This window comes from Eschscholzia californica, unplaced genomic scaffold, assembly GCF_041429995.1.
Source record: "Eschscholzia californica isolate CP2 unplaced genomic scaffold, dmEscCali1.0.p SCAF_3, whole genome shotgun sequence".
Classification (NCBI taxonomy): domain Eukaryota; kingdom Viridiplantae; phylum Streptophyta; class Magnoliopsida; order Ranunculales; family Papaveraceae; genus Eschscholzia; species Eschscholzia californica.
In genome coordinates this window covers 32,580,504-32,594,484 of record NW_028238420.1, presented here as the reverse complement: position 1 = coordinate 32,594,484, position 13,981 = coordinate 32,580,504, and the positions used below count along the sequence as shown (strand labels likewise).

Genomic DNA, 13,981 nt, shown 5'->3' with positions numbered 1-13,981 from the left:
GAATTTCAAAATTGTCCGCCCGATTAACCCGCTAACCCTAATAGCTATTTAAGTTTGGTGTCTGACCCGATGCTTCAAGTGTCTGTGGACGTCCATACCCGCCCGTTTCCCATCCCTAGTTACGACCCATTCACAAAAATGACTTCCATATTTTGAAAACTTCTAAAATAACCCCTTAAAGAACATTGTTAGTTCTTTTCTTTTTCTGATATTGATTACGTATAATTTTAATATCAATTTTACCGTTTATTTTTAAATTATGAAAGATAAGTATTATTGAGAGGGAGAACGAAAGTTTTAATATTTTTTTTATCTTGTCTCAGTTTTCCCTCATACCTGGGGTTGTTATCTCTTCTTTTTCATCTTTCTCTGGAGAAGACGAGACTCGTTTGTAGAGATGGACTAATTCTTCGGTGTCGTTTTCTCTTTCTTTCTCTCTCTATGTATCCTTCTTCAAACTACTTTTATTCTACTACAAGTAAAAAATTATCAAGATAATTGAATATGTGCCTAACCATCTGTGAAATTCACATATATATATGTTATTTCCCTAATGGCCCCCTACTTTGTGACCAGCTTCCCGCCTGGCCCCCTACTTTACAAGAAATACCCATATGGCCCCCTAGTCGCCATTACCGTCAGAAAACCGTGAAATCGCACATTTCACTTCCGTAATTGCCCTTTCGTGTTGTCAGACGTGCCTGGCAACCACGCTCCGTCAAATCGAAACATTAAATGAACGCAGCCCGTCAAATCGACGCATTAAATACCAATCCCCATCAGGTTGCCTTTCCCCCATGCCCGCCGTTTCTTGGGAAGACAACGACTCCCCTTCGCCTTCACCTACCCACCCAGCATTTAACTTCCATCTTCTTCTGGTTCATTCTCTCTCTGACTCTAATCTTTTCTCTCTCTAAAACTTTGCTTCATTCACCTACTTTATTCTTCTTCTTCTCATCTGATTTTCCCTAAAATTCTTCCATGGACGACAAATACGAACCCCTTTATCCAGTAGAAGATCTGATCGATGTTCAGGTTCACTATGGTGGTTATTTTCCTGAGGGCACCGATTAGAACCATATTCACTACACACAGTACATTGGTGGAGATGTAGTTATATTTCAAGACATTGATGTCCCTCTGACGAAGGAGTGGACGCTCCTAAAGTTCCTTGACGCCGCATGCAAAGGGTTTAAGTTACCAGAGGGAACGCTTGTGCTTAGTTTGTGGGCAATTGTTCAAAGCAAGTCCTTTATTGGTATGGTCTTAGACAATGAAACATTGAACCTTTGCTTTCTGAAGGCTAGAACTTTGAGAAGGGGCGGTGGATATCTCCATTTTTTTCTTGTTGTTGAACATCCAGAACCCCCCCCCCTCCCCCCACACCACCATGTTTGTACCTTGAATGGCATGGTGAATGGCATAACCCCCCTAAAATGAAGAGGTTTAAGTCGAAGGGTGGGCATGGGCTGAGGGAAAGAATTGCCACAAAAGGGTTGAGGTTTCTAGAAGAACAGAGGAAGGGAAAAAGGATAATGTTGACTAGAGGAGCAGTAAAAAGAAGACCTAACCTGATCATTATTGATTCTGATGATGAGATTGAACAGAAAAGAGGTGATTTTGCTAGCGGGTCTGGTAGTTGTCCACAATCTTCAGGGGGGCGAATGGGAGATGCTTCATCATCGACATCAACAGATTCATCATCGACATCAACGAATTCGTCAGATTCAGGTTCAGAAGTTAGACAACCAGACATTAACCAGAACGAACAAGATTCACCATGCCAGCAAACTGAAATTGATCAACCAGATATAGATTTTGGGGAAGGCACAGAGATTGATGGAATGAAGGAAGACATAGGTGGAGATACTGAGGTTGATACGATGGATCAAGATTTGAGGGGTCAAACGGGAAACAATCAAATGGAAGAAGATTTTGGGGGTCAAATGGGAAACAGTCAAATGGAAGAAGATTTAGGGGGCCAAACAGGAAACGATGAAATGGAGGAAGATCTAGGGGGCCAAACAGGAAACAATGTAATGGAGGAAGATCTAGGGGGCCAAACAGGAAATAATGAAATGGAGGAAGATTTAGGGGTTCGAACAGATTCAAACCAAGTTGAGGATGATTTAGGGGGTCAAACAGGAAATGATACTGACTGGGCCAACTTTGATTGGGATCAGTTTATGTCTAGTGATGCTGATACATGGAGATCGATACTAAGACAGATGGTGGGGGCAGAAGAGGTCATAGTAGGAGGAACTGAAGGAGGGGAAGAGGATAACCCTACTGAAGAAGAGGAGGGTTGTAACTTAGATGAGAATGTCGATCCTCAAGAAGGTTATCAGAGTATGGATTCATCAGAGGACGAAGATGATGAATACGATTTAAGATTTGATGAGTATTTAGATTTTGTTGAAGAGACTCAGAATATGTACATGGCAGAGGAGGCAGGGGCCGAAAGAGAAGTTGGGGAGCAACCACTGGTGGCAGGCATGATGTGGCCAACCATTAATGAGGCCGGATCATTCATGAGGTCATATGCCATCTCTCATCATTTCACATTCAAACAAGTGAAGAATGAGAAGAAGAGGTTGAAGTACAAATGTAGGGAACCGAGTTGTCAGTGGAGGGTTACCATTGCTCTAATGCCTGATGGCAATACTTATAGGGTTGGGGGAAAATGTAATTTTGTGCATACTTGTGCCGCGGATGCTGAAGATAAAAACCCAATGGCTAATTCTCAGTGGATAGCACAGGGTCTGATAGAGGAATTTATGAGAAACCAAGAGATGACTGTCGATACTATAATGAAATGGGTTAGGGCAAATCATGGGGTGAATGTCACGTACAAAGTTGCCTGGAATGCTAAGAATATCATGTTGGAGAAGGTTAACGGGAATTTTGAAGAAGGGTATCGTCTCGCACCAGAAATGGCAAGACAGATACTTCTGTCTAACCCAGGTAGCATTGCAACTGTTTCTAGGGATGACAACAGTGGCAATTTCACAGGTATGTGTGTCTCTTTCAAATCTAGTATTGATGGGTTCTTGAATGGTTGTAGACCAGTATTGGGTCTCGATGGGTGCTTTTTGAAGGGTAAATATGTTGGTGTATGTTTGTCTATAATGGCTCTCGATGCTTGTAATGGCCTTTTTCCAATAGCCATATACATCTGTCGAAATGAGTGTAAGGAAACCTGGACTAGGTTCCTTGAGACTGTTGGAGGTCATCTACAGAGACACCCTCAACCTCTTACCCTTATTTCAGACCGACAGAAAGGGTTAGTAGATGCAGTAGATACTGTATTTGGTCCTGGTAGGCATAGGTACTGCTTCAGGCATATGTACAAAAACTTCAAAAGGGTCCACCCTGGTCTGCATCTTGAAGAATTGGCTTGGAATGCAGCCAAGTCATATACCAGGAGTGGGTTTGATAGATGGATGGGAGTAATGGAAAGTACCAACTTAGTCGCCAAACAGTGGCTTATGAGAGAAGACCCAAGTACATGGGCACGATCCCATTTTGATGAATCTGCTAAGTGTGAGTACATCACCAACAACTTCTCTGAGAGCTTCAACAGTCAAATTTTGAAGTTCAGAGACAAACCTTTGTGTAAGATGATTGAAATATACTGGATGATGGTTATGTCATCTATATATAACCGAAAGATGAAGGCCAGGGGATGGAAACAGGATGGATTGGTACCAAAAGTGGAGAAGGAGTTGACAAAAAGGAAGGAGAGCATTAGGGACTACATTGTATCACCATCTGACTCAACTCTTTGGAACGTTTCTATACCTAATAGGGCTAGGTGGCAAGTAGATCTGAACTTGAAGACTTGCACCTGTTGTGCATGGCAGATCTCTGGTTTGCCATGTGTACATGCACTGGCTGTTATAGTGCCTAGGCGAGAAGATCTGACTAAGTAAGATTTATTTTCCCTATTGGCCCCCTTTCCTTATGTTGTGATTTTGGACAAAGTGACAATTTATACTATGTTATCTTCTGTTCATATATAGGTATTGCAGTCCCTTCTTCACTTTTGAAGCCTTCTCGAAGACGTATAACCATCGAGTTGTTCCAATTCCTGATGAATCAGTGTGGGGAGAGGTAAATTTTTCCTTTTTGCCCCTTTTCCTTTTTAGCCCCCTTTTCCTATTTAGCCCCTTTTCCTTCTTAGCCCCCTTTTCCTATTTAGCCCCTTCTCCTATTTAACCCCTTTTCCTTCATATGCCTTATGCAGCCCCAATATGTAGTAAGACCTCCTGTACTTGCAAGACCTCCAGGCCGACCAAGGAAAGAAAGAAGGAGAGATCGGGACGAAGATGGTCGTTACATCTGCACAACTTGTGGTAACAGAGGCCACAACAAGAAGAGTTGCAGAGGAGCCCCACCACCAAATGCAGCAAATGTAGGAGAATCATCTTCAGGAGGTCGAACTCAGAGTCCGCAAGGAAGAGGTAGAGGAAGAGGCAGGAGAGCCGCTGGATGGGGTCAAGGAAGAGGAGGTGGACGGAAGAGGGGGGGCAAACTCAGACTCGGCAGGGAAATCAACAGAGTGAGCAGACTCAGCAAGGAACTCAACAAAGTGACCATACTCAGCAAGGAACTCAGCACAGTGAGCAGACTCACCAAGGAAGTCAGGAGCAAAGTCTACAACAAAGTGGTGTAGCCAGTCAGCAAAGTGTAGTCGGGCAGCAAAGTCAGCAAACTCAATCGCGGCCTTACACTAGGCCAAGGTTAGTAATTCCTGGGAGGCCCGACACACAGCCCATCTTCATCGAGCGAAGGGGTCGAGGAGGACGACACACAACCTTTTTCAGTATGAGCCGAGACCCGGGCGGCCTGTGATAGCTTTTGAAAAGTCTTTTGACGTTCGTGAATGGTGTTTATTTGATATTTTGGACATGGTATGAATGATGTTTTACTTAGTAATTCGATGTGTTTTGAACTTAGTATTCTGGATGTTATGAATGATGTTTTGAACTTAGTATTCTGGATGTTTATGGATGTGTTTATTTTGAACATATCAATTTCCTTAATGTTACGATTTAGTTTGAACTTAGTATTATGGATGTTTATGAGTGATGTTGGATGTGTTTTGAACATTATATTTGAGCCTTTTCCCATAAGGCCCCATTTTCCCATATGCCCATTTCCCATATGACTCCATTTTCCCGTAAGGCCCCATTTTCCCATATGACCCCCTCACTATGTGATACTGATCTATCCACTCAAATAACAACAGGTAGAACAAAGATGGGCAAAATATAATGAAATTCATACTCAAATAACAGCAGGTAGAACAAAGTTTATAGGTTACATAACATTCTTCTTCATAAAATCCTTACAGAACTCATCACAAGGCACCTCACTACATACCATCTTAGACTTTCCTTTGGGTGATTCAACCTTTTCAATCCATTCCGCGACCCAATCGAATTTGTTGCAAGTACCACAAGTAAAGAATTTTCTCCCATAATTTTGAGTCGTTAAGGAAGTTCGGATCACCCTCCTACTTGTGCAATGTGGTCTCGGACAAGATGTATCGGACCATGGGCATTCCTTAGCCCAATGATCAAGCTGACCACAGTTGAAGCAGGGTTTAGGCAAATCTGAAGCAGTTGAGCCATTTCTTGAAACCGGTGAAGATTTTGAGACACTTGATCCAATTTTTACTTCCTCCTTCGCCTCATCAAGCCACTGGAAGCTAGGGCATGTAATAAACTGACAAGCTAGGTATTTTCGAACTTTACCTTCCCTGTTCGTCGCAGCAGAAACACATCGAATGCCTATACATTTTGTAGCTTTGCAGGGACTGTAGATCCATGGACAATCTAACCCGTAATGTGTTTTTTCATCACAAATTTGACATATCTAGAGAGAGAAAACGTAAAACCAGAGAAGTTTTAAGGGGAAAAATTGGGGAAAAAAATGGGGGAAAATGAAGATGGAGAGAGAGTGAAGATAAATGAAGGTATCTTACCGTAACTGTACTTTGTTGTTCATCGCCACCACCCATATCTTCTTTTTTTTATCTTCTCATGAACCAGTCTTTAATGGTGATGAAGATGGAGACAGAGAGTTAAGCTTGTTGTTGGGAAAGATGAACTAAATAGAGAGAGATAAGATGAAGAATAGAGGAGAGAGAGGGACTAAATCTTGTGTTGGAATTGACAAAAAGGTGAATCTGGGCATTTAATGTTTCGATTTGACGGGGCGTGGTTGTCAGGCACGCCTGACAACACGGAAGGGCAATTACGGAAGTGAATGTGCGATTTCACGGTTTTCTGACGGTAACGGCGACTAGGGGGCCATATGGGTATTTCTTGTAAAGTAGGGGGTCAGGCGGGAAGCTGGTCACAAAGTAGGGGGCCATTTGGGAAATAACCCTAATATCTATTTGTTTGATTTACAGTATTTAAGTCTGCTCCGACTGTCTGAAATTCTAGTTCCGCCCCTGATTCCAGTGGTCATTTGAATCATAACAAAGTGACATAGATACGGGGTATTGTGCCTCTCAACCCCTTGTTACAAAACATATGTATATATATGGTGATCTAAAACATCCACCATTCCAATGACCATTGGATTTGGAATCATAACAGATTTCTTAAGTTATGAAAATGTTTCTGATCAATCAGGCTAACCTTAACATTATTGATATGCAAATTTTGAATTGTATACGAAAAGTGGGTCGGATGCCCTTATAGTTTAAGATGGCCACAAAAAAAAGGGAGATTTGCTGTTTGGACTCCCTTTCGTATAATCCACTTGCTGTTTGGACTCCCTTTTTCCAGAGTTGCACTTTGGACTCCCTTTTGACGGAATCAAAAGGGAATATTCCGTCTCTGAAGTTATACCTTAAATAATTCCCAGATTACCCTTGCATAATTGATATTGCAGTAAGGACCCCCTAGTTTAATTAAGTCAGCAAGCCGATATCTGCCACGTGTATGGAGATCAAGGGTCCATTTCTATTTAACTCGGACCCGTTGGGCCAACCCTTACACGGGTTAGTGAGCTGGTCCATCTCTATGTGGGACATTTCTATCACCATAGTGAAGGTTCTTCACCATTTTCACCAGGTTCTTCACGAGTTAGTGATGGCTGAAGAGTGAAGAATGTAGATCAGTGAAGAATCAATCATAATGTAATCTTTTATCTGATGCAATCTCTCGTTCTAAATTTTTTTCTTTTTATCTGCCCTAAAAAATCAGTGATGAATCTCTCTCTCTCTCTCTCTCTCTCTCTCTCTATATATATATATATATATATATATATATATATATATATATATCTAAACGCATATTAATCTCAAACCGAGTTGAGATTTCTGTTAATCGGTGAAGAATCTCTATCTCTCTATCTAAATGTTTTGATTTCTCTTAGGATAATGAAGTCTCTAGGGTTTATGAGTTGATTTCAATCATAGTAAGAGAAATTAAGGTTTTTTTTACCTATTAATGTTTATAATCACTGAAGTCGAAAAACGGCTCTGGTACAACCTCACCATAACAACTTCGGGTGAGCTCCTCTAATGTGTTTGTGACTTTTGATCGAGTTAATTTTCTGGAAATTGAGATTGGTTGGTGTAAAAGCTAAAACTATGTTCATTTGATTGCTTTGATAGGTCGAAAACAGAAAGGATACACATACCCACTTCGGAAATCCTTCATTTATCTTTGCTACTTCATTAGGAGATAGCATCTTATTGATAGTTGCCTTGTGTTCCCACTCTGTGTTCGAAGGCATAGCCATTGGAGTTGCAGAAACAAAAGATGATGCTTGGAAGGCGTTATGGACATTTAGCTTACACAAAGTATTTGCTGCAATAGCAATGGGAATAGCTCTCTTACGTATGATCCCTGACCGACCACTTTTATCATGTATAGCTTATGCTTTCGCATTTGCCATTTCGACCCCAATTGGAGTTGCAATTGGAATAATTATCGATGCTACAACAGAACGAGTCATAGCAGATCAGATCTATGCCATATCAATGGGTATTCTTCTTATACTTTTTCTCACGTCTTTCACAAATTTCTTTAAGCTTGAGATTCCTATACAAACATGTAAGAACCTTACATATCACTTTAGCACACGTTGCGTACGAAACCGTATCCAAAAAAGTATTCAATTGATCGTTTTTTACATAACAAAATTTGGCCTAAGAGAGTTTTGGCCGAAAATTTGACCTATGGAGTTTTCACTATTAGCCTCACTGTTATTAGGATTTGGATTATAAACCGAGTCTAGCTCTAGCCCGGCAACTTAGATCATGTCTCGAACTCTCGAAGCACCACTATCAATTTGAAGTGTGGATTAATCCCTCGAAGTATTTGTAATTTTATATCTTGTTATTTACTCCACAGGGATTGCTTGTGGGGTTTTCATCTATGTATCAATGAACCATTTGCTCTCCAAGGGGTATACACCACAAGGAATAGCTTCATTCAACACACAACATCACAAGTTCTTAGCTGCGGCTTTGGGTACTGGAGTTATTTATGTAGTAATGATCTGGGACACTTTCGACAATATGTTAAACAAGAAAACAAAGAGCTCATGGTTCTCCATATCAGCACTTTCTTGTGGACTCCTAAATGAATATAAATGAGTATTTTTGGCTTGAAATCTAGAGAAAGTAAGAAAGACTTGAAGTTGAAGATGACATGATTTTGGAGTGTTATAAGTTATATATCCTTAAACTAAAATGGCTATAAGAAAACTATAAGAAAGTATTTGGATTATATAATAACAAATCAATGTATGTACATAACTGAATGCTTCAAATCAAATGAGAATAACTACTCGAACTAAAAAAAAGTAAATACATGATCAGATAAAGCATCACTAGCAGCGATATACATCCCAACTAGGTTGGCACCTATACCACTACTACTATCATCTCCAAGGGTATATACAACGCAATATCTACAGTTTCAAACATATTACTTCTCAACTTCTTAGCCCGATTCAGCATTTGGTTTATGTAAATGGTATACCAACATCATTGAGGAATGCTTTGCCAGTCGAAGTGTGTCAAACTGATAATGATTTATTTCACAGAACTTCAGAAAGGTCTCTCGGGTGTCGAAAATTTTGCTCTTGATAGTGCCATCTTCATCCTCGGTGTCCAAATGCATACTTCCCGACTTCAAATTCACTACAATGTAGTTATCCTTCTTCTTGACTATAGATTTCCCCAGCTGTATAACAAAAAATATAGTCGAACAAGTAGATTAGTCGGACGTATATAACAGAAGAATCAAATAATCATAAGAAATCGGTATACATGAATAAAAATATGAATACTGATTCAATATACTTACTTCTTTCATTAGCAGAGCATCAGTGAGGGAAATCTAATTAGACTCTTTGTTTTGAGCAGACATCAAGTAGATTACATTACTTGGTTTTCCTCGCGATTTCATTCGGTCCTTTGCTGCTATATTTTTCAGCAAATCCCCAGCCATACGCGGACAATAATCAATACATATTCAGTAAGTTCTCTGTTTTCGTGTCGACGTTTTCCTTGGCTAAGAAAAATGAAATCAATACATATTTAGTATTCTATCATGACATTCTATCATGAAATGTCTATCACAAAATTGAATGAACCCTAAGACTAGAACATAAATATCTATACAAGAAATGTTATTACAAGAAATGAAATTAATACATATTCAGTGTTCAAAATTGAATCAAACCCCCAATTGAAGGTTTCGCCCAATTTTAAGAACCCTAAGATTAGAACAGACCTAATTTTAAAAAAAAAAAACAATTTTCAGAAACCCTAAATATTTGAACTCAAAATTGTATGAAGCTCAAAATTTGTAGAAAGGTGAAAGCTAAAAAGAACTTACAGCTTAGTTGAACTTGTTATACACATCTCCCAATCGATTTCTGCAAAAAAGAAACTCAAAATTAGAGCCCAATCGATGTCTGCAAGAAAAATACTCAAACTTTTAGAGAGAGAATGAAAGAAGATGGAGGAGATAAAGCTCGATTTCTTTCTCACTCACTCACTCAGTGATACTCGGTTTCCTTGTCCCACTCGATTTTGGTTCCCAATTATACAAAGAGAATGGAAGAAGATGGAGGAGATCTGCTTGATTTTTTTCTCTCTTCTTTCTGCCAATCGATTTTTTTTGTTTTAGTTGGGCTCGGGTTTATTCTACCAGGGTTTGGTCTTGCGGGTCAATGTTAGGGTTAGTTAACTTGTGGTTAAAAAAATAGGTTGGGTTAGGTTATGTAGAGGGTAATTTAGTATTTCTCATATACTTAGGGTAAAATCGTATTTTCATCTTCAAAATATTTTTAACCTGTTATATATAACTGTTTATTTGAAAAAGGGAGTCCAAAATGCAACTCTGGAAAAAGGGAGTCCAAACAGCAAGTGGATTATACGAAAGGGGGTCCAAACAGCAAATCTCCCCAAAAAAAACCACACATGAGGCGTGTGAGAGTTACGAAAACAGAAATGTAAAGATTATGAGAGCACGCGGCAGCACGGTGTCTCTTTTCCCTTATTATAAAATACTTATCTCTGTGCTCTGCTCCTCACTATCTTTTTCTCCACTTTCAAATTCACATGGTTTGATACAAAATTAGCTTCTCCTTTTCAGTGACATTTACATTCTCTTATTATTATTGTATTACTTTTATATCTTAGTTTGATATACCTTTCTGTTCCATTATATTTTTCTAAGTTTACTTTTTATGGTAATGAACTCAAAATCCTGTAAAAGCAAAAGAAAGGAGAACAAAAGCTGAAGACTTGCCATTATTTCTTGTCTTACTCTCACGCCTATTCTTGGTGGAGTGAAAGACCCACTTTTGATCTGGATATGTTAACAGTCTAGGGTTATCATATGTGATTCTGCATCTGAGAACTAAGATGTGAATCTTTTATACTCTCTTTTTGTTCTTGTAAATAGGACTAAATATTATTATCTTATTGAGGCGGGTTTTTTCTTTGTTGTCTGGATCTGACTCTACTGAGTGAATCTGACTTGTCTGGATCAAAATCCTCTGAATCTCACTTATTTTGGTCATAAACAAAAATAATATTTTGAAGTTATTTTACACAACGAGCTCTTGTTGCAGTAATTCTTTTTGGTTCATATGACATACTTTCGTCTCGAGACAGGTATTCAAACGAGTAAGACAAAAGATAAACCTAATTCGTATTGCATGTTTAAATTCTGGAAAGAAAAAACAACCACCGAAGAATCTACTCACTAAGCTGTCGTTGTGGCAAGGACGACGTTCTTTGTAGTTCTTGTTGGTTGGATGAGTTGGATCTATATTTGATTCTTTTTTTATTGTCAGGTTTGTGTGTGGGGAAGAATTGTGTAAGTGTCTAGATAAACACTTGAAAGAAAACTTGAAATATTGTACAAAAATAGACCCATAGATGTCCCATACTCGGATAATAAAACAAACGTTTGATTTAATAGCTAAATTATTTTTGAATATATCTCGCATTATTATCTCAACTACCCTTAACTTCAATAATTCACATAACATTGGGTGACAGAGTCGTGAAAGCCTTGTATATAAGTATCAAATGAGTTGAAAGATCTTGCTTCGAAATTTGTTGTTAATTGAGTCTAAAATATGTTCTTTCCTCAACTATTCGAGTCGTGCAAGTAAAAGAATTGTAGTATCGCTACTATTTACATTTTTCTGATATCTCTCTGGTTTTAGTGACAATTATAACGTATTTCTCATCATGTTCACTTGTTACTTTAATATAGTAATCTTCTTTTTAATCATAACAGTCCCATTAGAAGTTATTTAAATACTAAAAATTTGACAAAGCAAATGATGTTTTCAACAAATGCAAAACAAATTCTCTTCTTGACTTCATTGTTGATGGTCTAAGATTCATACTTTTACTAGTGATGTGGTTGAGAAGTTAGGGTCCGTGCAGAAAAATATTTGGAGCCCCTTTTACGATAATGTTTCGCGTAATTTTTGTACAAATAACATATTTAGCAAAACTTTCAAAATAATTGAATCAAGAATAATTTTTTTTATCTAAGAGGAATCTATGTTTGTATTATTTGCTCCTAAATATTTAAGCAAGAACCACATACACATTAAGCTAAGTGGAGAAAAAAAAAATTAAACAATAAACATTGAACTTCATAACTAGTCTTTAAGCATACAAACTAACCTAAAATCTATAACTAATCGTCATTGTTACTACTAATTCGAGATAATAACAAGTTGAGAAAATAATAAAAGAAAAGTTTACAAAAGAGAGTAATGAACTTGTGACCTTATACTTATTTATTTAACAGGACATTGGGTCGAAGATTCAGTTTTAAATTTTTTTATTTAAAAAGACAAGTTAAATTTTCTTTTGTTAAAAGCCAAAATTGTGTATTTTTTGGTTAAAAATCGAAATATTTATAGTCTGTTTGGTTAAAAACTCAATATTATTTATAATGGGGTTGCAAGGTGTTGCAAGACATTGCATAGTTGTTTTAAAGTGTTGAAAGACGCTCCAAAACTGTTGAAAAACAGTTGCAAAGCTGTCGCAAGGTGTTGCAAATTAAAAAACTACTGAGAGAGTTGAAGACTAACAAAAATTGGCTAATCCTTTTTAACTAAAGTCTAAATTTTTTACGAGGGATTTTGACCAATTTTAGTACAAGATGTTTGTTTACAAACTAAATTTTGAATTATTTTAGACATCCAAATTAGTAAAACTTCGACTTTATATTTAGGGCTTCTTGCTCTTTAAGAAAATTTTGTAGTTCAAAAAACAGGAAATTGGGCCGAAGGCCCAATTTTTGTTTTATTTGTGAAAAATACATCTCATCTTTTTAAAGAGCTAGGCCCCATATAACTTTTCAAAATGTTCTTGAAGGACAATTTTGTAGGCACTCTCATTTTCAGGGTCAAAAATACCCTTTGTGTGATGAAAAATACAAAAAAAAATCAATTTTTTCATAAATTAGGGAGTTTTTTTTTCTACTCATGAAAAAAAACGAACGTGGGAAATTGGTGGATTTCTCCGAGCTGATTCTATAGGGTCGATCTCCTTATGTTTTGATCATCAATCTATTTTAGGTTTTTGTGATTGAATCTCTTACTTGTTGTTAGAAGATGATTTGGAGGGTTTGAGTTAGTTTTGGTGAAAAATTCTATAGAGAGAAAGTTGCAATTTCCAAATTTCGAATCTTTAAGGTCAGGGGCGGCCCAAGTTGATTTGAGGCCCAAAGCCAATTTAAAAATGGGGGCCCTTTTAGGTACATAAGGAAAAGTAAAATACAAAAAATTTCATCTTGCTTGAAAGCGTTTTCGATCCTCTGCCTGTCACCACAGAAACTTAGTTCCAACCAACTGAGCTATAGGTTGTTTTTTATCTGCAGTCTAGTTCTAATTTTATCTACTTAGTTGGACAAGCCTATTGAACTTCGAAGTAAGAGGCCCTCAAGTATGTCGGGGCCCAAAGCAGCCGCTTTGGCTGCTTTGGGCCTGGGCCGCCCCTGTTTAGGGTTGAAGTAAATTTTTTGCTATGTTAGTTTTGATGTTTTGTTATTTTTGATGTTTATGTTCAAACTTATTTGTTGAATTTATATGGAAGTATAGTTGATGCAAGGAATGTGTTTGATAAAATGCTTGAAAAAAATGTTGTTGTTTGGAATGCAATGTTGTTGGTTATACAAAATCTGGATTGGTTGAAATAGCTCTAAAGTTGTTTGATGAAATTCCTTTGAGAAATGCTTCCTCTTGAACTATCATGATAGGTGCTTATGTTCAAAATAAGAATTTCATGGAAGTTTTTCGAAGAAATGTCAAACGATGGTGCTAGAGTTGCTAAAATGACAACTATGAATTTTTAGGATATTTGGCTAATTTTTTGATAAAACATTCTATCAATATAACAATTTGTAACAATTTTCATGTTAAATCAATTCAAAAACTAATTTGCAAACCATTTGCAAGGTTAAACAAG

At 37.7% G+C, this 13,981-nt stretch overlaps 1 protein-coding gene and 1 pseudogene across 2 annotated transcripts; both read left to right on the top strand.

Annotated features, from left to right (window-relative positions):
• Positions 1–1,420: 1,420 nt before the first annotated feature.
• Positions 1,421–4,675, top strand: LOC147549616 (uncharacterized). The gene is made up of 3 exons (XM_086668353.1): positions 1,421–3,928; positions 4,023–4,113; positions 4,247–4,675. The coding sequence occupies exons 1-3, from the start codon at positions 1,437–1,439 to the stop codon at positions 4,673–4,675; spliced, it is 3,012 nt and encodes a 1,003-aa protein (XP_086524479.1). The 5' UTR covers positions 1,421–1,436.
• Positions 4,676–5,974: 1,299 nt separating this feature from the next.
• Positions 5,975–8,623, top strand: LOC147549615 (zinc transporter 2 pseudogene; annotated as a pseudogene). The gene is made up of 3 exons (XR_015237414.1): positions 5,975–5,980; positions 7,637–8,009; positions 8,379–8,623. The product of XR_015237414.1 is annotated as a zinc transporter 2 pseudogene (transcript).
• The last annotated feature ends 5,358 nt before the right edge of the window (positions 8,624–13,981 follow it).